The sequence below is a fragment of the Ixodes scapularis genome, unplaced genomic scaffold, assembly GCF_016920785.2.
Source record: "Ixodes scapularis isolate PalLabHiFi unplaced genomic scaffold, ASM1692078v2 PGA_scaffold2__306_contigs__length_199485367, whole genome shotgun sequence".
Classification (NCBI taxonomy): Eukaryota; Metazoa; Arthropoda; class Arachnida; order Ixodida; family Ixodidae; genus Ixodes; species Ixodes scapularis.
In genome coordinates this window covers 106,441,974-106,469,051 of record NW_024609857.1, presented here as the reverse complement: position 1 = coordinate 106,469,051, position 27,078 = coordinate 106,441,974, and the positions used below count along the sequence as shown (strand labels likewise).

The 27,078-nt window shown below is 45.9% G+C and overlaps 1 protein-coding gene across 2 annotated transcripts in view; it reads left to right on the top strand.

The window, feature by feature from the left end:
* LOC8041187 (protein lin-28 homolog) overlaps positions 1 to 14,866 on the top strand; it is a 253,668-nt gene extending 238,802 nt beyond the window's left edge. For both annotated transcript variants that reach the window (XM_042291985.1, XM_042291986.1), the window contains 2 exons: positions 3,511 to 3,683; positions 11,202 to 14,866. In XM_042291985.1, the coding sequence (XP_042147919.1) occupies positions 3,511 to 3,683; positions 11,202 to 11,469 (441 nt within the window). In that variant the 3' untranslated portion in view covers positions 11,470 to 14,866. The remainder of the gene's footprint in view (positions 1 to 3,510; positions 3,684 to 11,201) is intronic.
* The last annotated feature ends 12,212 nt before the right edge of the window (positions 14,867 to 27,078 follow it).

The window sequence follows — 27,078 nt, the reverse complement described above, 5'->3', positions numbered from 1 at the left end:
CATGAGCTGGCGGGAAAACGGCATACTTGCAAATCCTCAGATTGGAACAAAAAAAAACAAAAACAGAGAGGCAACATAAATAAAGATTAGAAAGGAAGTATTCCCGTTTCTGAATAATTGGTTTCAAGCGCAGTGGCAATAGGAGTGTCATGTCGCTTGTCTTTTTTTTTTTTTTATTGACTTTGTTTTTTGTGGTTGCAACTTACAAGTATATACTGCACGGCGGAAACCGGAGTTTGTGTCTATGGCCTATGGTTAAGCCTATCAATACTCTCACGAATGGAGACTAGAACTATGTTACAAAGAGAAAATAAATGTGCACTTATAACTACAAATAGACAAAAGAAAATTTGTCGCTAGAGAAAACAAAACAATTCTAAATCGATAATTGCACCATTGAAAGCAAAGGTTATAAGTACAGTTATTTTGCCAAAAAAGACATAAAGAAGTTGTATCCACGATGTTATTAGACAGCTTAATGTAACAAAGCATAGGAACAATTACATTTCCAGATATTCGTAAGGCATTTGATAAAACGAGTTGTGCTTAATATATTTCCTTCGCGACGCATTAACATACTCTAAGATATGTCTAGACTTAAAAAGGCGGTGCAAAGATATTCATTCGGAATGTTCTTCACTTCACACGAGCTTACTGACACTAGTGGGACTGAAGGATGCTCGCAGGCAACGCCACTGGCCAAGAAACTCCTTTGTTACGGTGTAATGTCAAGGACAAAAGCGATCATTTTCATTCAATCTCTCCTTCGCAAAATTTGATGACGTAACATGGGGATTGAAGTACACCCAAATGACGATATTTGAATGCGATTCATAGATTGGACCCGAGCATTGCTTGAGCACTCGATTTAGGTTCCTGATAATTACTAGCTCGAGAAGCATTCGGGTAGTGGCCCGTGTCCAATCGCTGCAACGACGACAGTAGCCGAGCTATAACAATGTCTGGAACTCAGCGCGTGTCCTGTACTTTGCTAACCCCAGCGCGCGGCTATGATCAACATTGGCGGATCGGCTCCAGATCACGTGGCCGCTTGTTTTGGCTGCGAGTTGAGGGGGTGAACGCTGCTCGTTTTTCTTTAATTTTTTTCTGGGACTCCTATTGAGTGGGGTGAAAAACGAACGCGTGTTTCATAGGTCATTAACGTCAAAGATCCGTTCTAAGCGGTATTCGCGCAAAGTAGAAAAAATGGTTGCATCGCCCCTTTAAAGGGCTATTGACAAACCTAAGGTCGATATTTTCTTAATTTTTTTCAAACGCTTCGGAAACCCATGGTCAAACACCAATGAAAGAAATGATCGCGAAGGGAAAAAATCTGGAGCACGAAAGAGCCCCTTAAAGTTTGTGTCCTCCTCCCCCATTTTGAGCTCCTCCTCGCTCCTTTATTGGTGACGTATTTGGCAAAGGCACTTTTGAAAACTTAAGAGGCGTCGCTAGTTGCATGTCTTTAGTAATTATTATTGTCATTAATAAAATGCCTCATTTTTTTTTACAACGACTGTAAAGGCAGTACAGTGCTTTCTTCGAAAAATAAAAATCTGAGCCCGGAAGGGTTAATGACGAAACACCGGCCGTCTTCCTAGCTTTTTCTTTCTGCTATCAATATGGTGGCACCCGTCGGCTCGGGTGAGGGCGTTGTCGTCACCGTAACATTCGTGTTTAGAATGTCGCGTGCCAGGCTATCTCCTTGAATTGGTAGCCACGCTTAATACGAAGCACAGATTTCAGGGTGATGTTTCGTAACGTAACGTAACGTAACGTAACGTAACGTAAAGTAAATGCTCGTTCACACAGACCCGTTTTCTTACGTTACGTTACGAAAAGTCACCGGGAAATCTGTGCTTCGTATTAAGCGTGGCTAACAATTGAATGCGATAGCCTGGCACGCGACAATAGAGACACGAATGTTTCGGTGACGACGAGCTAGGACGGTGGGTTACCGTGGCAACCAAGGACACAAGGCACGTCGTAACGTAACGTAAGGAGTTGAGCTCGGTTCAACTTTTCACACAGCACCATTTTCTTAGGTTACCTCTAAGTCACCGTATACCATTCGTGTCTCGAATGTTGCGTGCCAGGCTATCTCCTTGAATAGGGAGTATTCACCGGCGGCCATAGCTGTGTGCGCGAATGCTGAGCGCGTGCTGATGGCGAGCTTCCACAGTTCTTTTGCAACGTGCATTCCGAACCGTCAAGAGTGCCGGTCTTAGCAGCCTATTGATGTGAGCTCGTTCTGAGCATGCGCTCTAAGCAGCACCCACAGATATGGCGTCCAGTGAATGCTCCCTATTGGTAGCCACGCTTAATACGAAGCACAGATTTCCCGGTGACTTTTCGTAACGTAACGTAAGAAAATGTGTTTGTGTGAACGAGCCTTAAGAAAACAGGTCTGTGTGAACCAGCCTTAAGAGTGAAGAAAGTATAACACTCCTAAGCAAATATGAACTGAAAAGTGACGCGTCGTCTGCATGCAAAGAAAAGTCTCGTGAAATTCTGTCACCGCTCGCCGTATGGCACGTGCGCGTACCCATAAACGATGAGAAAGAAAGAGAAAAAGTTAAACGACACCACCTTTTTGAAGTCATCTAAAAATGTGAGGAGTGCACCATCTCGCTAACTATGTACGTCATAGATTCGGGCAAACGTATAAAATCAAACATTATAAAAAAAAAACATTTTGTTTTTTGCAAGCACGCAGTAGTTTAGTTTGGTATTCTTAAAACGATTCCCAGGATTTATTTTCAGTCGTCTGCAATATTAAAAGAAAGTCTCGATGCTGTTTCTTTAGTAGTGTTGTAAAAAAAGTGTTGGGCAAAATACTGAGACGGAGCTATTGCTATTTGAGGGTTCCAGCGCAGTGATGATCTAAGATCTAATAGGCGTCCTGAAATCGTGATATTTTGTGTGAGATCTACCGGCACGACTCTGCACATCACGACCTGATTGTCTACGTTGTGATTCAATGAGCCCCGAATTTCACCCTTATTACCCACATTTGACTGCAGGCACACAAAAAAATATTTCTCCTTCAAAAATTAAGGCGACAACTTAAAATTATGCTTTATATATCCGAGAGATGTATTTCGCTTTTGTTGTAATATAGTCAACGTAATTATTTTACCTTAAATCAGACATAAAAGAAATAGATCCTAGATGTTTAAACTCTGTTGAACGTTCGGCTGCGTATGGTGTGTGTACAACGGGGAAGGAATGTTAATTTGCCTAATGAACCTTATGTCAATACGTTTAAATGTATTAAAAGGCGTGCGCCAGTTGGAGACACCACGCATCAATCTTATCCAACTCATTGGAGAGCAAGTACTCTGGAGCAAAACTAGAGATGATTGCACAGTGCAAGTTTTGTAGCCTAGGTGAAAGATCTCAGTTTTGTTACGTCACAAACACATATCGTTGTCTTGGTATATAAAACTTTCCCGAGGCGACTCGTTAACTTCACGTGGCTAACTTTTTCTTTCGGTTTTCTGAGCGCAGTCGGTGATCCAGATGGCCGGCTTTCGGAGCCTGGGCGACGAGGAGGAAGTGGAGTTCGAGTGCAAGACTTCAGACAAGGGGGTGGAGGCGACCTCCGTCTCGGGTCCCGAAAACTCCGACTGCAAGGGCTCACACCGGAGACCCATGTCCAAGAAGCGCTTCCGCAAAATCAGGTAAATCCGCCTCTGATTGTCTTAACCCTTGCAACGGCCATAACAGTGATGCTAGCCGATCGACTGATGTCGGTCGGCAGAAAAGGTTTGACTTCCAGACAAAAGAAAAGTTCCAATGATGGTCTTGGCTCTTATTTTGGGGCTCTTGACCGTCGCCAACGGAACAAATAAACACATTTGTGAGTACGCGGCGCAACAGCCTATTGCTCGGGTTGACAAAAATATTATTTTGTATTGTCGTCGAACAACATTCAGGTAGTTGTCACGTTAAGAATCCTTTTGATTGTTTATTTTGTTTCTTTTCACGGGATTTTTTAACCTCCTTTGCGGTTCTTCCCTTGCATTAAAAGATTATCAGTACGCGCGGGGCTCTCCATCTTCCCGTTCAATGCAACGCACAAAACAGTAACAGCTTAGCAAACCATGTCCCGATATGTTTACCGCAATGTTTCTCGGTTGAACTGTAGTCTGTTGCCATATGAGAATAACAGGAGAGACTTCATACCCGAATTTTCGGCGAGATCGAAGAACGCGTCATTTTTCGAAATCATAAAAAGAGAAGAGCATCCATCATCTCTTATATTTTTCAATATAATTTCCTCATACTAGTAAAATTGGAGTTTTAATGGAGCTATCGTTCTTCTGCAGTTCTTATTCTGGAAAAAAATTATATGGTAACTCAAAATGGCAGGACAGCAGGGAGCGCCTTCAGCTGTCCTGCCACCACCGCGAGATTTTACCTTGAATAACAACTCGGCTTCACGTACGCTTCGAGTGTGCACAAGAAGCCAAAGCACGACGGAAGGTAAAGGGCACGTACCAGAGGCCATGCATCCGGAAGATTCGCCCAGCCGTTTTCATTCTGTAAGTGACTAAAAGGGCAGGCTAAGAACGGTAGAGAGGTCTTTCAGTTGCTCCGCCTCCCGTGCGAACTTCCAACCTTCAACCCCCTTTTGGCGTCTTGTCAGCTTTGAGCGATCATGCGTAGCCAAGGTACGACAGAAGGCATCGTTACTGGATTGCCTCAGTTAAGGAACTGCATATATACGCTGTTTCCACCATGACGATGACGATCCGGTTGACGTCACCAGCACTCTCATAGCTCCAAGCGTGACATGATATTCAAAATCAACTCTAAGGAGAGAAAAAAAAAGCGGAAAAGTGGACTCATAGAGGCGGGCGTACTTCGGGCTATCACTTGCTTGGTCTTTTGTTTGCATTTGGACATTGCGTTTTGCTCGTGACTTGTTTCCTGTTCTGCGTTCGGTCGCTTGGCTACAAGTCTGCAATCGGTTCAGCTTTGCCCTGGAGTCTGACTATATATAGTTTCGTGGATCGTTCCGGTGACAAACTTTTTTTCCATGGTTGAAACATGTATTTGATTCTGAGTACAAGATTGTGAGAAATGTAATTAAGATAAATAGCAAATACTCTACACGAAATGTATTTGCAAAATACGAAAATACTACCAAAAGTACTTGAAGTACGGTACCTTCTGTAGAGTATTTAAGATAGGCCCAAGTGTGAAAGGAACAGCGGTTTTAACGATACTTGAATAAGTTGAAAGCCATCGACACGAAAAATCGAACTTGCCGTAGAAAATGATATACTGCATACGCGCTTTTCTCTCTCCTCTTCCCTTTCCTTTACTTTTCACTAAATGTAACTTACAATATTTTGTCTGTAACTAAGTCGTAAATTATACAGGGTGCTTTATTTTTTAAGATTTACAGATTTGTTTAAAAAAAAGTGACATCTGCACTTATGCAATTTGTGCAGGTGAGTTATACAGCCAAAGGGACATAGTATATAAGGCTAATCGAAACGATCAATCAGCCAGTTAAGTAAGTTTGTTAATTGACTTTTAAATTAGTGAGAATGGGCACATGGGTTTCAGTTAGAAACATAATGAGCGTCATCCAAAACCACGATACCAATAATTTGTATAAGTGCTTTGAGCGCGTGAAAAGCCTCAGTAGTGCCCTGAAGGTACCTACCACTCGTGCAACAGGTACGAAGCTGGGGCTATCATGGGAGACGGAAAAATTGTGCGGGCGCCTTATCGCACCGGTAGCCTTGCTCCTGCTGCACGATTAATACCTTTAGCGCACTCCTCCGCCTCTCACGCGCGCAAAGCCTTTCTAAAACTTACACATTTAGTGGTTTTCGATAACGCTCAGCAAGTTTCTAATTGAAACCATCTGTCTATTGTCACTAATTAAAGAGTTAATTTGCAAGTTTTATATAATTAGCCGACTGATCATGAAGATTAGCCGTCTATACTATGTCACAGTGGCCTGAATACTCAGCTTCACAAACAGTAAAAATGTAGCATTCACGTTTTTTTGTTTTTTTGTGTGTGCTTTTTTAACAAATTTGTAAAACTTAGAAATACCTGCATACCTTTTCCATTGCAACTAAACGATGAGGAATCACATTAGAAGCAAAAGTGAGCGTTCTCGTTGAAATTCCTAAAATCGTAAAAACCCTTTACCGTGTCAATTTTGCCTATCTGCAGGAAAAACGTGCTCACTCGGTGTATATAACAAATGACTACCCGTGCACCTCGAAGGCCATCATCACGTGGCTATAACAATCCCTCCCCCCCCCCCCCCCCCCCAATATGCAGAAAGTTTATTTCAATTCAAACGGTCCTTTTTTTCTTTTCTTTTTTTAAGCTGGTCAAAGGAATTGTGCGGCGTCTTTACCTGGTATTTATCAGTCTCAGCAGACATTGAGTGAGAGAAATCTCGTAATGGTAAGCAGAATAATTAATTCATGTTTGTTCATTAACATTTTAATATGGCCTATTACTTCTAGGGGTCAGGTTGCAGTCGCAGTATATATCGCGATTACTATTAGACGCCTGATTATTTGAAAGAATGTTTTGAAATGTCGTAATTTCTTTAGATATTAATTTTTCATCTTTGCAGTTTTTTTTTTTTTTTTTTAGCCCGATTTAAAATTACTGTGCGCCAAAGGGTGACTTTAAGCCCTGCGCACGATAACGCTTGGAAGAGTGAAGTAGTCGTTTCAATCACGTCGTCGCTATCTGCACTATTCCTCGGCAGCGTCTTCACGGTGGGATCGCCGACGACACAACTCACGGCGTGACTGAAACGACTACGCCACTCTTCTAGCTGTCCATGTGGGCGGGGCTTGCGACATTCGTTTTGCGGGCAATTTCTGAATAGCAAAAAGACGTGAACAATGAAAAAATTTAAATCTCATAAACTTTTAAATTTTTGCAAATTTCTTTACTAGGTTTTACTTCGAATAGTGGTTATTGTCGATACTTCAGTCACTACATAACCCCTAAAACCAATGGCAAAAAGATAATGAACAGATTCAGAACAGGTTCATTAGGCAACTTACCATTGAGATTAATCCCTCGTCTGATGTTGCCGAGCCTGATGAAAACATGGCGCACACCGATACTTGTCTAACTCTCACCCCATTTTTTTTTATTTGCTTAAATTAAAATGAATCTTCCTGTATAAAAGGGCCACTGGAAACAGAAACTTCAGCAACCCTCAAAGAGTCCTTTGGAAAAAAAACCAAAGCAAAAAATCTGATTTTTTTTTTTTTTTTATTAGGACGTTTTTAATTTTTTGTATAGGTTAGTCTATTCCTCTTTTCGAGCTTACTATAATAACACAACCCGCCCTCCATCTTTACAACCGGCCGTCTTTATTCCAACGATGTATAAAGAAACAAGACAAAAAAAGAAACAAGCTTCGAGTACACTGACCCGCACTGCTAACACGTGCACTGCCCGGCTATTTTAAGACCGCCGCTTACGACGCGTTCGGCAACAATTGTATCTTTGAAGAGCAGAAACAATCGGGAGCTATGCGGCAACGTGGGGAGTCTCGCCCTAAATAATCACCAAGTCCCGCCCTTCCATCCGTTTGCTCTGAGGTTTGCGAGGGAAAAACAAGTTATGAACGGCGGTAAGAAATGTGTCTCCTGTCATCTCAGCTTCTCCGCATCGAAACAAAAAGAGGCAGAGAAATTCGATGTGCCTCGCTCGTTGGTGCTAAACCCTCGACCGCCGGATAATATCGTGGGCTGCAAAACGACTTTCTGAGAAGAGCCGTTCGTGTTTGTGTATTGACCGGCTTAAATAGACTACACGTTAGGGAGGCTTCATACAGTGCCCGAATATATTGCTAGCGGCTTGGGTTCCATGCAATTATTTCATAACTTAACGATATCTAGCCTAACTGAGGTTTGAAGTTTCTGAAAACGTTCAGTGAGGAAACGAAATTTGAGGAGTTCGGGAATTCATGGGAAATAATGGCGTCTACCGCAAATAAACGACGCAATTTTCTCAAACGTTCGCACTGTCCAGGAGAACTGATCTGTTGTAGCCTGCGAAATGTTAGCAAGACCAAATAAACATTTTCATTGCAGTACAAGAAAAGCAACAACGAAATACTTCACTTAATTATGATGATGAAAAGCACGGTAAGGCAGCACGCGCAGGCTAAATCTAGCAGTAGCTGTAAATTCTAGAGAAATGACCTAAGATCTGCGACTGGCCTTCTGTAAGAAGTTCGTGTGCCATGACTCAAGAAACTAAAGTATGATTCCAAACGGAATGTTTCAAATGTGAGCGAACCATCTAATAAGACGCCAGCGTCAATTGAGCGTTGACAATATGGAACACCTACCCGTCTCTCTTGTCTCCCTACTCATTAGAATCAAGAAAAACTCTACACAAGCGGCGGGCGCAAGTCATGTCGGAACCGAAGACTTAAAAAGCAACTCTGGTGGAGGAAATGCGGGCGTAGACTGAACAGAAAACGATTCTAAATAAGAGTACGAGAAACCTATAAGGTCCAAGAGTATGTCATAAATGTACAGCAATGATAAACTTCACATAAAAGAAAAACTTTAAACAAAATGTGCAAATAGTATATTCAAGTATGATCAGCGAGCGTGCAGTTCAGTATCGCGCGGCGGTGCTTGCGTCTGAACCCTCTGAACTCGCGGAGCATACGTTTCCCTCACCACGCAGGCCGAGAGAGGGCGATTCCCACGAAAGCAACATTTCTAGGCGGTCTCCGGTGGCGGGTGCAAATCGACCAGAGACGGAGAGGCCGCGTAGCCAAACAGAAACCGCTCTCGTCCGCTGTCTGGACTGCAGTGATAAGTTTCTCGCGCTGGCCTGTTCCGTGGTGCTCGGCGTCGCGGGACCTCGGCGATGCACCACGGGGTGCGGCGTCCGTCCAGTCCGTCTAAGTAACGAGTCGCAGGGGGTGCTCCGGTCGCCTTTGATGGCGCTGTGGGGACGCGCTCTCCCGCTGTTACCGCCGCCACTGCTTCGCGCATGTATCTGTGTGTATGTTTGTGTGTGCGCGCGCGCGTGTGTCTGTGTGTGTGCGGGCGTGTGCGTGTGTGTGTGTTTGTGTATAAAAGAGAGAGAAAGAGAGAGTCAGTGAGTGTGCGTTTGTGTGCGTGATCGTGCATGTCGAGAGAAAGAATTACAATCCCCCGAGATGGAGACGCATGGCGCGACGAAAATCGGGCTCCGCGGACGCGCGGCTCTATCCGGCCGTACACGCTTTCCCCCCACTACTCTTTTCAGCGGAGAGGACATTGGTTGTTTTCAAGGCGAGACTAACGGGCTATAAATCCCGGGGTCCCAAATGGCCACTCCAGGGGAGATGGTGTCACCACGAAGCAAAGTTCTCTTCAGTGGGGAACTCGATTTTTCGTTCTGCGTGTAACCGAAGCTAAGTGTGCAGTTCTTGGATAGAGCTTGAAAGTGGTGCGTGTTGGTGCCGTCTCGAGACAATGTTCACTACTTTGAAACATAGTCATAAGCTTTGACGAAGGAATACTTTGGGACGCGAAAAGCGGGGAGCTTTGTTCGTTAAAATAGCTGCGGTCACTTTGTCTACGCTGTCCTTTCTTCCGTCCTTTCAGGCACTGGTTCACGCGCTGAAAAGTTTAGACATTGGTTGGTAATGTCCTGGTATGTACGACTACGTTAGAAGCGATTTGGTGTCTATTTATTTAATTTTTCTGGTGCCCCTAAACAGCCCGCTGGCCTATGGAAGGGCGCACCATATGTCAGATAACATGTCGCATTGATGCAAGATGCTTTTAGGAGAAACAATACAGTCACTGTAAATAAAGAAAAGATTGGACACAACAGGGTCGAAGAAAAAAAGGAAACATTACTCGTAGCGTTTGCGAAGTACGTTTAAAAATATGCAGTCAGTGTAAAAGAGAAATGCGCACACCGTAGTCAATAAAACAGTGCTCGCAGTTACATACGTTCGGGTATAAACTGTTGAGACACAAATGTTGAGGGAAGAAATGTTCGCAGAGTCTTTCTACGTAACAGTTCTGGCTGAGAAAAAAAATAATGACATTAATTCAAAACGTTTTAGCCGAAATCGAATGGTAAAATTTCCCCGCAAACATATATCTACCTTAGGCTTGTTCATCACAGCCGACGTATTAAAAGCACACTGGATACGTTCCATTGGTGTCATGCTTTTTGACTCTTTTTTTATATACGATGATAGCGAAGGGTCCTGTTAGGTACAGCATTGAAACAGAACGCTATCAGCGCATCTCGCCAGCTGTTTTAACGTCCTTATATGTTTTCAATAAGAAAAAAAAAAACGTACTTATATGTTTTTTCTTCACTGCTTATACTACGTTTCACCTGAATTCGACAGGCAGTCGACGCTACAACCTGATGGGACCGATTTCACGGAGTCAAAAGCGCGCAATCACGATGTTCGTCGTGTGTCTGTACGCGTTCTATCATCGCTGAATCAATCATAAGCATAAAAGGATCAGTGACATGGGCTTTGGACGCTGCTTTATTGGTACCATTAGCTCGTAGCGCCTGCTGCGTCTGGACTTAAGCTGAACCGAACTACAGAAGCGTTCATAGTGGCAGATTAGGACGAATAAAAAATAGTGTGCTTTATTGTTGTGTGATAGGCTAAATGTAACTTTTCTCGGCTTTAAGTTGGGTCTGCAGCAGAAATGAAATGTTGTTTTTTTGTCAATAATTAGCGGCACGACGGTCAACGCGATGTAGTTATCCCTTGACATTCATGTATCTTGTTAGGACTCGACCCCCAACATTGCATCAGCGGTAGGTGGTTGATAATGTTGCCATATCTTGCTATAATATATTATGTCACGCGGCGACGCGCTTGTGTGCAAGGACACGATAAAGAGGCTCAGCATTCAATATAGTATAAACTGAAGCACGTTGCAGAGAGCTTTGCGTGGTGCTTCTTGCTTGTAATAGCTCTGTATCCTGAGGCGAGTTATAGAAATGTATTATCAAATACAAATGACTAGCTGGCACCGCTAAAGTGTGCTCCAATGTCTTTTTTTTCTAATTTGTTTTCTCAGTTGTTAAAGAAACAACGAGACAATTAGATTCAGTACGATGAAACCTGTGATCATCGATGTTATCATCGTTTGCAGTGTGCATTTACACCACCCTGCACTCCCCTCCCGAAAACCCTTCCCGCGCAGGTGTTACAACTGCGGCGAGTTCGCCAACCACATTGCGGCCAAGTGCACGATGGGGCCCCAGCCCAAGCGCTGCCACCAGTGCAAGTCATCCGAGCACCTGATCGCCGACTGCCCGCAGCGTGAGGACAAGCGCAAGGGCGCCTCCAGTCCGCTCAGAACCAACGGCGACGCGCCGGATCAGTCGGCGCCGCAGCCGGCGCTGGACAACGGCTCCGCAGAGGCCCTGGACAACAACAACACGACAGTTCCCGTTACCAAGGTTCCCTAGCTAGCCGCTGCTGCTGCAGCATGTTCTGCCCGGCCGCTGTGCCGTCTCGAGCATCGCCGATGACGACTGCTTTGCTCGCGGGCCACCACTTCGCTCGAAGCTGTTCAAAAAGAGACACAGTGCTCAGAGCGCGCCAAGAGCGCCGGTGTTGCCGACGAACGTCGTCCAAAGGCCCCCCCGCCCGCTCGTCCGTCTTTGGTTCGGATGGGCTGGCGGATGGTGGCCATGTTTTGCATCATCCGTACGGGTGAAGTGGAAAAACCGGCGCGCTTGCGCGTGCAACGCCAGATGGAGCTTCGTGCGTTACGAAACTGGTTTTTACAATAGGAACTCCCCGCTGTTGCGTCGGTGGAGGTGATGGAACCTTTCACAAAGTCGAAGCATCCACAGTCACCGATAGCTTAAGAAACGCACGGCTGAGCGAGATCCGAGCACCTTGTTAGCGCTCCGTGCCCAATCAGATTGCGGCGTTTGTTCACAAGGAGGCCGAAGGGCCAATCCCGAAGCGAGAACCCAGAGCGTAATAAGGCACGCCCTGCATTTGTTAAGCTGCGAGGGACTATGGCAAGGCAAACCGAGGCGACACCCGCTTGTTGTAGGGCCCCTGACCGCCGTCGGCCGTCCACGACCTATTGTCTGCAGCTACCAGAGCCGAAACATGGTGCTGCGACGGGCGACACTATGGGTCTGGAAACAGGTACATGTCGCCTCGATGTGCGGACTTATTCGGGTGTTTCGTAGAAGGAGGGACCTAATTCGGGCGTTTCGTAGAAAGCAATTGGTCAGCTGCGTGCTTGTACTGTGCCATTGATATACGAGCCGAATCAATCGCCTCTGTCCGATACGGGTAAACGATGTGCATCTTTGGTTGTTTTTCGTGAACCGACTGTATACTTGCAACAGGGATCGAGACATCTAAGTGCCATTCGTGTTTTTTTTTGTTTTTTTTTGCTGTTTTTAGTTTTGTCGGTGGGGAAGGTGAGCGTGGTATTGATTTGCCTGCCCGAAGTTTATCAATCATCTCCCAGGGCTCATGGATCCGCTAAAACTTACGGTGTACGGTTAGGTTTGTTCTTTCGAACCTGGTATGCTTACATTTGCTGCGGCTTGCCCCTATTCGCTCTCTATCTGTCTCTCTCTCTCTCTTTTATTTCTTTGTTTGATTTTGTATTCTTCACTGCTTTTACGAATCCCAGAAACGGGTGGTTGCTAAATTTATTTTGTCGTGTATAACCATCACGAATTACACAGCCATCGAACTGGTGATCACGGAATAAGAAATCCTTCACACGCATCGTGAGAATTTGCAATCAATACGAAAGGTATGTAAAGAAAAGAAGTCAGCATGGCATACATTTTGGTATGATATAAAAAGCGACGACTGTCGTGGGGAAACGTCTTTTCTCATAAAACTTGCGTTTTCGTTTTCTACTACTCACGTGGTACTCACACAGGAGATATGTCTCGTGCCCTCCGCGTTACGTTTTAGCAACGTTTAATATAAGCTACTGCGGTCTTTTCTTATCTTGGGATATTGTGACAGTCTTTAAAAGCCTCCCCATTTTTTTCTTTTTCTTTTACATTTGGCTTGTGAACTTTTGCCGAGTGAAAACCACATTTCCAGCAATGGCTTAGGAAAACAACGAGCTTAGTTGGTTTCTAAATTTTGAAGGCAAACATAACGCGCAAGAACGCCGTAGTTTTGTCTCAAAACCGCGAATAGCACGTTAAGGGCCCACCGAAAAGAAAAGCAGACGCCGCTTGCGGCAGCGTCCCTTTGTCATCGGTAGCGGTGGAGAAACCACCCCTGCCCACTCGTGGCACCAGGTTATAATAGGAACAGAAATGCAGGCGCTCCCTAACCTAAAACCTTAAAGCCATGTGGTTTTCTTGTCACATATCAACTTCAGCATTCTCAAGCGAAAGCACCCTGCTCTGCCTCATTCAGAACACAGCGAATGTGCCGTGTCTGTTTAGACTTCATATTTTATTTGAGACGTCTTAAGGTGATGGTAAAGTTATCTAAAAACAAATGTTTGTTTAAAAAAGTACGTTGCTTGTTTTGTTGAAAATATCTAGATGAATACTTCTTTTTAGAATCATATTGATGATCGAGGCCAGTTAGCAGTTAATATATGAAACTGTACATTTACTATTGTCAGAATCTTGCTTTGTACTACTCCGGTTTATTATTTAAATTACTGGGAGTTTAAATGTTTATTTTATGAAAACGCGGTCATTCGAGCATAGTTCTAAAATATTGGAACTGTTATCTTTTTTGAACCCAGCCGGGGCATCAAAATAAAACGGCAGTGTAACAAGGATCTCCCCCCAAAAGGAACCGCAATGTGGATGCTTTCAAGCATTCAAAACATCCGCCACGTTCTCGCAAGCCTTTCATCATCTACTGAGAACATCATGTTGTTCTGTTTCAAGCGAACTATATACACATGGCACACGTGAACGCACCCCTCGGCTAAATATTAGCCTGGATCTAGCGATGCCCTTCGAACAGTTGTACAGCATGAAGTTCATGCATGTGTGAGTGCGTTTTATTCTGGCTTCCCGCCCAAACCCTCCTGTTCAGTAGTTTTAAGTTTGAGTTTTCCGTGTGCTGTGGCGTGCATAAGTGTGTGCGTGTGCCTGTATCGATCCGCTGTCACAGTCAGCCTTCCATTTCTTTGTTTTCGTTTGAGTTCTTGACGCTGAAGAACAAATCGGGGCAAGGTGGTTATAACTCCCATTAAACAATTTGGACTAGCCCTTCTGGGCAAGCCCACGACTGCGCTTACGTGCGTTCGGACACTGTCGTTGTTTTCTCGCTCGTTTTTTCTTCTTTTTGTTGCTAATTAGCTCGGTTGAAAGGTTTATATTGCTTGTTAGTCCGTAAGATGCGGTTTCTAGGATTTTGGAGGAAAGCTGCAAATGATACTTCTTTTTAGAAAGCTGGATCATCACTGCCTATTGCTTTCTGTTCTACAACTCATATAATTTTCAGTGGTGAGTTCATTTCTGGTCCATACATGGGCAAGCAGTGTCGTCCCGTTTTCCGCCGAAATCCCCGAAACCTGCATAGAGTATACTAATTATCAAGCACGATGCCTACGAAGGAGATTTCCTTTTGAAAGACCGTGTTACAACTACACCAACCACACGTGAGCCCAGTGTGACTATTGTGATGAAGCCTGTACCTGTATAATAGAACACCGGTTCAAGCAGGCGAACGACAGGTTGTAAATTGTTCATAACAGTACGCCTTTCTTGGCATAACCTCTCGCTCTCTATGGATGACTCCGGAGAAACTCTCGGAGAAATCAGCCCTGCTACGGTTACCTTCGCTGGCCATGGGCACCACGACCGCGCTTACGTCTGACCTTCGCAGAGAGCTCTGCGGCGGAACTGTCGCCACACACTCATCTCCTCCTCTTTATCAGTTTCTCTCCGTATAGGTACAGGGAGTGGTTGCTGAGTTCGCACCACTTGACACCTACCAACATAACTTCAACGCACTTTCACGTATTTACGATAACACTGCCAATTCCGGTATGGCTTCAAATACCATTCATGCATTTAAAACTTGAAAATTCCCAATTGTTGCGTCGAAAGTAGGACGCCTGTTTGCTCCCACTCTCACTCAGGCCAATAGCAGTTCCAGCCGGCAGAGTTTTCGGCGAGACCGGCAGACATATGCTCTTCAATGGCGCAAGATGGCGGTGTGTTCCGGAGTCCCAGAGTCTCCTTCATTGTCGGGTAACTACAACTGGGCGAAAATCACTACAAGACCCTGAACGTGCATCACGTTCAGTATAGATTATCAAACGATCATTAGAAGAAGAAAAATTATTTTACAAAGACCAATCTGAGCTGAATCGGGCGATGTTCAGCAGGTTGATATACGATACTTTGAAAGTTCGCCCAAGAAAGCCCTTTCGGAAATGTGGACAAGTCCTTAAGCGCAACTTGCGCCACGGACTTTGCTTTTAACATTTGTACGAAAAACAAAGCAGAAATTATTCTGTAATGGCTGCTAATAGCTTTTTTTTTTATATTCCCACATCTGCAATGTCAAAATTAATGTCCATAGAAGTCTCCTTTTTGTTTTACAATTTATGAGGAAATAACAGTGTCACACGCATATTTATAAGTAACTTTCAATTTAACTATCCCGAAATTAGTACGGGGCGAGACATTCCGGGCATCATTAAACATTTCTTATGGTCTATTTGCGAGAAGGCTTTCCTGGGTATGCGGATAAACTCAGTACGTAAAAATTGTTTTATATAAGCGTTAAGTCAGAAGACTTGACTTCAAGGTTTTTAAGAGCAAGGTGGTATTCAGTATACTGTGTTTTAGCACGATTTTGACTGAATTAAACCGAAGAATTTTATATAGATTGTGTGTAACATTGGGGACTCCAGAGCAATTTAGAATATGCTGCACTGTTTCGCAAAATTCAAAACTCGTAAGAGTCTATTTAGCGTCCTCACAATGAGGACGCCGTCTAGAGTGCATATATGTTAAGGTGCGTAACGCAATATTATTTTGAATAGATAATGTTTTGTTTTCAGGGAAACCAATGTGTAGAATGTAAACATGGTGTTGCTGTAGCGTGGAAGTGCTAGATTTTTTTTCTACGAGCGACTTGTTTTTTTCTTTGTGAGAAAGGAAAAACCACAGGAATAAAACCGTTTCCACTTTGTACATGGGTGAAAAAATAAAACAAAATACAAGAACTTCCCATTTCGATGGGAAAAATGTTCTAAGCGTCTCGTTTCTTTCTATCGTTCTAAACGTAAGAGCTGTTTTTAGCGACTGATATCGAATTACCTAAGTACTAAACACATTTTCGTTCAATGAGGCGGTGATTTCTGGTCAATTCCTACTTACAGTTTATATACTACTTGTTACTTTTTTTATTTTTTTTTAGAACCATGGAGGTATTGAGCGGTATCGACAGCGTTGTAAAAAAAATCACTCGACTCTCTTCCACTGGTCGTCTTTTAATTATGCACATATCCCGGCTCGGAGCCGAGTTTGCGGAACCCACTTACTGCGCCGTTTCTCGATTTTCTAAAGAGTTCAAGCACGGGTTCCTAAATCTCTAGGTCTATACTCTGTTTAACCTTATGATGTACCGCAGGAAAGGCTACAAGCACCAGCTCCTTGCTCTAGGGCACATCTCGGCGGCACAAGCTCTGGTGCGTTGATTGCGTTAAGAGCAGCTCCCAGCGCTATGAGCTCGCGCTTTTAGCCTTCTCTGCGGTACAACATAAGGTGAAACGGAGTATAGCCCGGAATCTGTTAGTGCAACTTTATCTATATTCGTTATAACCTCCGAATAAAAGGCGCATTGTGCGCGTGTTCAGAAGCTCTCCTAAGTAGTTTTTTCTAGATTTTATAGACAGAGGAAACACATAAACAAGGGTTTTTGCTTCTGAAACGTTTGCATGTCGATAACGGAACGAATGTCTAATTTTAAATCAACATAGAAGTACCGTAATTCACCAAATCAAAGAAAAACAAAGTATCGCTCCGCGAAGAATTGTATTTCTTTTTTACTGCCGTTCTTGAGATGAAAACGAGTATATAGTGTGTTTAGTTTCGATGCATGTTTTCAGCCAGCCACGCTTCAAAAGCTAGTCTAATCACCGTTACTAAAAATAACTTTTTTTTTCTTTTTTGGTGAAACAAAAGAAAGGGGGGGGGGGGGGGGGCAACAAGCAGTCTGGCAACCGCCAACCCGGGTTCCCCGGTAATAGTTGCACGGATGTAGAGGGAAATAAATTGGGCGTTTAAGTTTGGGAGGAAAACATTTTCTTAGGATAGATGGCGAAAGCTAGCGCACGTTAAAATATCCATCCACCCATCAAGACATGAGTACGGTGCCTGGAACGCGTCTCCGACTGGTGTATTTAGCGTCCCATACACTCAAAGTGGTTCCAAAGTGGCAGCAGATGACGTCAGAAATGCCCGAGTGTATCGCTGTCGGATGTCGCGATCCTGGCTGTTGACGCTAGACGTCCCGGTAGAATCTACCAGCGAACGTGAGTGTCGCTGCAGTAGTGGCGCCCCAACTCCTGACTGGAGAAACTGCCCTGGACCGACAAGCTGGGAAGTGACCTGCAGCAGAGGAGGAGTCTGCCACACCCACCACCTGCACCCGCTGCTGGGACACCACCAGGATCGCAGCCGGCGACAGTAGACACTTCTATGACGTGATCGGGCGAAAATTGAGGGACCACCTTTGAGGGCGCTATAAAAACACCAGTCGGAGACGCCTTCGAGGCACCATAGGCGTGACTATCTCGGGCGATCTACACACACCATGGAGGTGGGAAGCTTCTGGAGGTGAGATGACGCTACCAGAGGTGAAGCCAGAAATGTGGAGGGTCACGCCCCCAACGATGACCAAAACAGCTGTGCCTGTGGACATCGTTGGGGGCGTGTCCCTCCACACTTCTGGCTTCGCCTCTGGTGCCGTAATGTCGCCTCCAGAAGCTTCCTATCTCCATGACACACACGCACCAGCAGCAGGATAGCATCACCCAGAAGACGTACTTGCAAACCTGTGCAAGAAGGAGGGACCCAAAAGAAACCGAAATTTATTTTTTCTACAAAATCGTGCATTTATTTTTACACTTTCAAATTTCATTTACATACAAATGCGCTCTCCTCCTGATACGATACACCTTCAGAGACATGTTTTTTAACGCTCTAGACAGCCTTTGAACTTGTCTCCTTTGATGCCTTTCACTGTACTTCTAGCGCTTTTTCTTTTCACCTTTTCCACAATGGCAAATATATTCCCTTTGTGAACTTTGTTTTTATCGGGGTAGGCAACAAAAGTCACACGAGGCAGGGTCAGACGAACAGGAAGGGTGGGGTAGGGGGGCCAGACCGTCTTTCGTTAAAAACTGCTGAACATTTGTGGTTTTGGAAAAATGGCAAGCCATGTTTGGTGCACCAAACAGGAGACTGGTACGTCCCCCATGACAACGCGCCTCCGTACACCACGGGTGTTTGGTGTTTTTTTTTACCAAAAGCGACATGCCCTCCATGTCCCATCCTCCCTATTCAGCCGACCTTTCCCCTTGTGACTGTTTTATTTTCCATGATTAAAAAAAGAAGTTATCAAATGGGAACAGTTTGCCGATCTGGAAAAGGTGAAACAAAAAGCGATCAAACCACTGTAAGGCATCAAAATCGACGAGAATCGAGGCTATTCAGAGCTCTGAAAAAACCCTCTGAGGTGTCTATGCACAGGGGTGGCCAAGCTGCAGCTCGCGAGCCTCATGCGGCTCTTCGCGTGTTAAAATGCGGCTCGCGGCTCTCTCCTCTCCTCCGCCCCCCCCCCCTTACCCTCACCCACTCCCCCCGCCTCCCTCCCGGTCACACGAGCACCTCCCAAAAAACAGAGAAATGGAAACATTTTAAATCGAACGACAGGTTGCGGTTTGGTAGTCTTGTGCTACTGCTACCTTACTACGTACTGTTGGACCGCCTTTGACTCGGATATATTGAAAGTAGTTCGAGTTTCGTTTATTGTTCTGAATAAAAGTTTGCCCCCCCCCCCCCCCTTCCCCCCCCCCCCCCCCCCTCCCTGCGGATCTTGGAAGTTTCGTGGCTTTGTTTGCGGCTCTTAGGCCGGGTCAGCCCGGCCACCCCTGCCCTAGCATAAGGCTGACAGTACTTTGAAGGTGAATGAAATTTCAACGTGTAGAAAGAAATACACGATTATGCATATATAAATTCCGGTTTTGTCGGAACCCCCTTCGTATATCATCGATGCATCGAGGTGTCTTCAAAGTGGCAAAAGAATACGTCGCAGGAGCCGCCGAGCAATGGTAAGGTTTGTCGCGATTATGGCGGTTGGTTGTAGAAAAACAGGGAAGGAAGTCGAGGAGACGCGGGCACCGCCGCTCTCTTCATAGCGTCGCAATCCCTGGCCAGTGACGTTTCCGTCGACTGTCGGGCTACAAAACAAGATGCAGTAAAGCACGTCTGCATTGGTATACTTCATCTGCTATACCATCACCAGCATCTGCCGTAAATCGCAGAAGTCCACACGTGTGGCACCAACAGCCGGAAATCGAGGGTCAAAAATAAGAACGCAATAAATTCTAATTGGAAATACCTGTCAGGAATACTTGCAGAAAAATGTGGAGCAAACGCCGTACTTATGCTGCGAACAAGCCCCGAATTTCGCGCGGCTGCGTTCACTACACTCTAAGAAAAAATGGAGGAAAAAAGTAGCAACGGCGCGTCTTCCTCCCTTCTACTGACGCGCCCCCAAGCGGACACGAGAAGAAGGGAGGAACGAGACGTTTTCCTCCTTCTCCAGGCAGACGGGAGAAAGCTTCGCCCTCCCGACTCATCTTCTTTCGGTTTCGTTTTTCGAGCACGTCGCGCACGTTGTTTAATAAATAGCTGTTGAGTTGATTGAGCTTCAACGGCAGCGAAGGCCGCCTGTAATTCCGTCTTCTAGTCTAAACGTGCAGAACATTTCGGTTGCATTGACGTTTTTAGCACTAATTTTATCAAACGAGCAAATGAAGCCGCTAGAAACAGCGAAGTTCCGGAGCAGTACCAGCAGCGCCACGTACACTGGGGGATGGCCCTCTCCGGATTGCGGGACTTGCGCGGCACGGAACTACAGTGCTACAGTCACTACAGTAGCGAAACCACGCGGAACTGTGTCGACGTTTTCGACGTTATGGAAACCGCAGGAACTGCGTCCAAGACAGGCAGGTTTTGCTGCCGGCTGGCTGCCTGGGTGCCTTCCGTGTTGAGTTCGGTTCTGTTTTCCGATGCCGAGCGCAACCGGCGTTCAACGTGGTTCTGTGTTTGTGCGTGTCTGCAACATAGCTGTGATGGCAGTGTTGTGGGTTGTGAACAGAAGACTGGAATTATCGCCGATGTGACCGTGTGTTCGCGTATCAGTGGTGTAACAAGAAGATGAGATCGTAAACTGTTTGACATTGATGCCGTTGGTCGGGTCGTGATCGGAGGGGGCGGGGTGTCGCAGGTTGACATTCCGCTTTACATTAAAAAGTTTAATACCACTTGAGGAATTACGTGGAATCGATCAACGTGCGGATAGTCATGTTGGAACGCTGGTCTGAACAGTAGAAGCTCCTATCGTACAGTGGCCAATGTGACTGTCGAATTCGTCTCGTCCCCGAGAGCGATTGCGCTCTGGGGCAAGGACTGAACAGTACGAAATCGTGACGGAAAGTACGTATATTTACAGTATGGAATTTCGGCATTAAAAACAATAGTAGGTAAAATCGAAAAAAAAAGCTACCCTTTATTTTGCTGTTTAAATATAATACGGTTCCTGGAAAAACTGCCCTCCAAGTGGCGCGCTGGGATGAGCGCTAGAAGTTTTCGGGCTCGCCATGGCGTAGCTCTGTACACTTAACACCTGCCGCAAGTCGCAGCTTTGACTGCCTTCAAGTTGATCGAAAAGCGATTTCTCAGCCCGTGAAGCATCACCTCCAGCTGAGTGAATATCCGCTCTACAGAGATTAATTCAAGACGGCAATTGCAGCTTTGCGCGAACAGCACAAATACATAAACCAATAGAAATACAGGCTACGACGTGCCGTGCGGGGAAACAAACTCATGGCTTCGAACCGCGTTGGAGCGGCTTGATTTATTGGCTTTCAAATAATTACGGCATGATCGAGCGTTTACTTTTTAATAAGAGATTCATCCCCTGAGCCATTCAAAATACTCTCAGAGGTATGACACTGCTGGGAAAAAATCAACATGCTGGGAATATTTTTTATTGCTTAGGGAGTCACCGAAAAGTTCCGTACGTTCAAAATGACCAGTATAAAAGGCGGAAACGCAGAGCACGGGTGTGGTTTTCGGGTTAGTGTGGTGTTCCTTTGTATTGATATCTGTGTGTTCCGTGTATGTGATCAATGTATGTTCACCTGATGCTTGTAATAAGCGTAATGTGCGTATAGTAAAGGATCCCCAACCGCAGCAGTGGCCTGAGGAAAACAAATTATTTTTTGTAGAACATGAATTGGGCGGTACCTAGCACCACCTAGCCTAGCTACTTGCAATTACTCTGCTTGACCCCGCCATCTGGTGGCTAGCGATTTAACCATCTTTCACGCTACGCGATAAATAGCGGCTTCGAGTTTGTCCTTTCGAGAGCGGCTTTTGGTTTCGCTTATTGAGTTTGCCCTTCTCTGTGATGTGCGGTTGACGAAGGAATTGTGACTCGAGGAACACCACAGGTAAGACGCAAAGTGCGTGAAGTAGCTGGGTATTGGTTGTCTCCGTTTAACATCGCAGTGCTCTCGACGAGAAGACTGAGTAACTGCTTTCAAAACGCAAGTTTCTATACCTGTGGGGGGGAATCTGGCTTCGGAAATAAACACAGTTTGCGGAAAGCTCGTGTTACGCTTTTATTTGCTGCTGCTCTCGTCCCGTACAAGAGACGTAGCGTCCTCGACAAGCCTTATTGGGCTCGATTTACTCGATTCGGGGCCGCCATATTGAGATGCAAGCGATAGAGTAACTTTGCTCCCCTGCTTCAGAAACATAGGTTATAAGACCGTTCCTCCCCCCCTAAGGGAGGACTATCCATACCTTTTTTTCTAAGAGTGTACCGCGAAGTCAGAACAGTGGCTGATGCCACGCACTCCATGGGGTTCAACCCTGTGTTTTTTGAAACCAAACACCCTTGCGCTTTCTTTAAAATTAAGTCGTGAACTATAATATCTGAGCCAGCCACTAGTTGCGACAGGACTAGAAAGACCGGGAGGTCTTCCAGCTGGCCCGCCTCCAGCAGGAACTTTCTACCTTCGACAAAACTTTGACGTCGAAGTAAAGATTGAGCGTTCACGCATGGCAACAAATAACATAAAAAAGCACGACGGAAGGCAGCTAGCACGCGAACGAGGCCAGACACTCGAAAGAGACGCCTTGTGCTTATTTTCCTGCCAGGAACTATACAAATATCCGCGAATGAATACAGGATCATCTGTGCGCCGCACTAACGTGAAAAATAACGCAAGTGGTCCACCGTGCATGCATGGCCCCGCACGGTTTTCCATAAATGGAAAGCGAGTGTGGAGCCACCATAATATTGTTTGATAGATGGCCAGTGTTACCCTCTCTCTGGCTTTTGGCGACGTGCTAAGTGAAATGGGCAGGCAGTGCGGTGCTTTCCGTTCGCATGAGTGTTAAAGATATTTGTAAATTCGACATCAACAGTCTCCTAGCACCGCATCCAAAACACCGACATACTAATAATTGAAGAAGAGTGTTTTGGTGAATAGATGACGAATACTTGGAAGGATAAAACATAGAGGACGGGGAAGGAAACAAAAAAGAAGTCCTGTTTCCGTCCCCGTCCCCTATGTTTTATCCTTTCAAGTATTCGTACCGATACACTCCGCCCACGCCTAACCTGACACTGCACTGGGAGCTACGCGCCGGACCAGACCCATCACTCCCCCCCCCCCCCCCCCCCCCTTTTCTGATGCGAAAGCATTAACTGTCCCATGGAGCGAAGCCGGCGTTGTCTGTACAGCGAAAACGGCACCTAAATTCTTATTAACTGCGACGCGTCTCATCAGGTGCTTCGTCACGGAAGCCAGCGGGACCGCCCAAAGTCAAAGCGGACGCGCCTCAGAAATAAAACACAAAGAAAATCACAGCAACGCAGATATATGGTCACGGAAGCCGTAGAGCCGGCGGGTGCGCCACGCCTGCGCAGTGGGGGAGCGTGAAGTCACCGTCGGAGCGCCGTTTGAAAAAGGAAGACGTGGCGCGTTGCTCGGAGGAATGCGCTGCGTGTAGGAATGCGAAAGCATTCCTAGAAGTAAGCAGTCTTAAGTGTCTCTGCCTCATTTTTTTATCACCTAACCCCTCTTTCTGCGAGGGTGTATGGGTGAGAGCGTGATCACTTGGCGAAAGATAGACGTATGATTGGTCCAACGAGCGCAGATATATCCCAAACTCTCATTCCGGAATCTATAGCGGTCACGTGTCGCAAGAGCTTAAAAAAAACTCAACGGACGAGAATGGCGCAAGGACCGCCGTGAGGTATAGCGGGCATCATCTCACTAAGCGTTGCAAACAACGACGCAAGGGAAATAACGACCCTATGTTGTTTAAACACATAAAAAAACAAGCCTCTATAGACCTTTGCAAAAATCGCCTTCTGCGCGCTGCCATCTTTGTCTGCTGGGCTGTGGAAGGGCTTCTGAGCATGCGCTGTTGCTTCGTTGTGCGGCATATCAGACGCTGCGCATGCGTCCAAAGCCCAGCGACTCGGCATTTTTCACTCGAATGATTAGCGATGGAAAGGTCTATACTTGCTGACAAGTTTAGAATTGCGCAGATACTTTGCCTCCAGCGGGAGCTTTCTACGTTTGATAGCACTTCGTCGCACGCGCAGCCAAAGCCGGGCGTAAAGCAGCGAGAACGTGCCGGAGGCGGAGTTTCTGCTGTTCTTAGTCTGTCACCTGCAGACAACGTAACACAATAATTTTATGCTTTTAACGCTGTTTTATTTATTGACATTTCCTGGCTTTTTAATTGACAGGTATTTGAAGTATGCCACCATTAAGGGTTTCTATAGTCCACTGCTCGCGCAGTGGACTATTTGAAGCTGCCGTGGAGATAAAAAGCCATGGCTTTCTGTTTAGTGTGATTTTTTTTTTTTTTTTACTCTGGAAAGAGCCCCTATAAATCTACTTCTAGTATATTGCCTATACCGCCCCCCAATCGAAGATTATCGGTACGTGCACGTCTATACAGATTGCTTTGGTAAAACGCCGGTAAAACGGTCCAGAAAAATGAAAGCCGTTTACAACTCCCTGTAACGCCGAATTTGAGCGCAGCTCTTGAGGAGGAGGAGGGAAGGGTACTGGGGGGATCAGTTGACGTCGGAAGGGGGGTCACGTGACCTCGGGGGTCACGTGACCTGGGAGATCACGTGACCTCGGGGAGGGGTCACGTGACCTGGGTGGTCACGTGACGCATTACTAATGTCACATTTTATCTGGTGAATCACGATATATTATCAAAACTTCCTACGTTTCAAAACTGAAAGCATGTTTTTTCTTTCTCCCTTTCATTCATAATTGGCAAAAACTACGAGCAGCGTACGGACTACGAGTGAAACGTATTTTTCTTCTTTTTTTTTTTTAAGGGCAACTCCGGTCAAAACTTAAAATGAAATAAATTACTGTTATCGCTGTAGTGACACCAACTACGACCCCAGCCAAAATATTACGTCCGTGGGACGCCGCATTCTCAACTAATGCCGATAATAAAAATGCGACCCGCCGCGAGCCGCTGCTCGTTAGCGGGCGGCCAGCGGGTGGCCGATCGCTAAAGCAACATTGGGCCGTGACGTCAGTATCGTTCTCTTTTGCGTTGCGCAGAGTGCGCTTCTTTGAGCCGCTGCCAACACTATTTCGGCTTGTGATTGGCGTGTTTAGCCGTTGCTTTTATCTGTAGCCCGTGTAGATTCGGTATAGCCTTTTGGTTATTTGCCCTTGTGAGGACTCCAAGACTCGTTTTAGCGAGCAACTCGGTGCGCCCAAGACTGCCCAGCTGTTTCTCGAAAGATGCCGAGTGCAACTTGTAGTGCTGCGGGCTGCTCAAACAACCCGCTGTGCAACACTGAGGTGCTTTTTCATAAGTTTCCAACGGACCGGAAATTGGAAAAGGTGTGGGTGAACGCTGTTCGACGAGTGGACTTTGGACTTCGGCTTTTACGCGCCCGAGGAAAGAAGAACAAAAAAACAGACGTCTACAGGCCAGCACACGTGTGTTCGGCCGGGCCCACGCCGGAGAGCCTCAAAGCTTCGTGTCTGGGACTGACCCGCAGCGCGAAAGTGAGAGGGCCCCCAGTACAGTACGTCACCGGCAGCGCGGCGTAGAGCAAAGCCACTCCATCCACGAAGCCCCGATGGCAATTTAGGCCTAGCGACGAGTACGGAAGACCGGGCACACGGCGACAGCCACCGAGTACGGCACCGAACGAGTTCACTCGTTTTTCAGTCGCTGGCTTTTGGGTATACAAGCGACGAATACGGCATAGCGCACGCACGGCGGCGGCCGCCGAGTACGGCGCCGTACGAGTTCACAGGTTTTCCAGTCGCTAGCTTTTGGGTATACGCACTAACTCTTGCTACATACAGGGCCGTAACCAGGGGGGGGTGGGGGTTAGGGGGTTCTGACCCCCCCCCCCCCCCCCCCGAAATTTTTTTCTGGGTACGGCCCTGGTCGGTGCACTGGCAGTCAGCCGATTTTAATCTCCACCTCTGCGCACGCGCAGTGGAGCCGGTCGGCTACCTGGTACCAAACCGGGACCGGTTCTCCGGTTTGCTGTAACTCTCCATTATATGCCACCGATGCACATGATTTATAGGCGAAAATAAGACAATAGACACTTTCAAAATGGCCGCCGTTGTCCCCAACCCCCCCCCCCCCCCCCCCGAAATTTTTTTCTGGGTACGGCCCTGGCTACATATGCTGGATAACTACCACGTATACAGAATTAAAACAAAAATCAGCTTACCTTTTGTCTTTAGACGGCTAGCGCAACAGAGGTAGGTGCCGCTCGGCCTGCGTACTCGTTGAACGAGAACGATCCTGACGTCACATTCATATAGCGGCTGATTTCCAGTGTTGCCGCGGCCTCGAGTGGCTAGCTCCGGTTTTGTTGGCCGCGCCCCAAACAAAACTTTGAGGCGTCAATATCTTTAAAACTACGCACAATAACGAGAAAAAATTACACCTTGCATTTCAGGGACGCTTACTGCACTAAAAACACTCATAATCCCAAAATTGAAAGTATGGACCGGAGTTGCCCTTTAAGGTGACAACGGTTAATTTTTTCGTGTTTAAACCTTCATTTGAAACTTTTGGCTTCCTGTGTTTTAAAACCGACCATGTTACTTTTTTTTATTGTCCCATATCTTTTTTTTTTTTTTTTTACATTTCGATGAAAATTATGAAATGAACTTTTTCAAGTGTAAGATAACTTGTAGACTCAAAATTTAATACCCAATTCACACGGCAGCGTAATGGTACCTTTTGCACAGGGTAGTATAAAGGGAGCTTGGAGGTCGTAATCACACAGCGCATGAAGGCCCCCTTTCGCTAAGGGAGGTCCTATTGTTAAACCGAGCTCGCCAAGCTTCCTTTACAGCTACAGGGAGTAGACTCGGACCCTACGAACTCAAAATAAAATCACAGATCTATAAATATATATTGTTTAATGCATTCTAACAGATTGAATATATATAAGTAGTGAATTATGAAACGATTGTGAACACAAATGTAATGTAATAATATATTAACGAGGACCTCACACTCCAGCTAGCAGGGAGCGGCGGCACGTGGAAAACAATGTCTGCTACGAACCCGAACGCAATAAACCACTGCGAACTCTTTCTCGAGGTTGTAGACGAGTCGTCCGACTCTCCCGCCCAGGACCTTTTACCCTCGTCGTCGTCCCATCTCTTTCGAAGGCTTGACTAGCGCAACCATGAGACAACCGACGTGGTTCATTTCTGCAGGCACTATTTCTGCTACTTCAGTGAGAACATTGCGGAAAAATGGAACTGC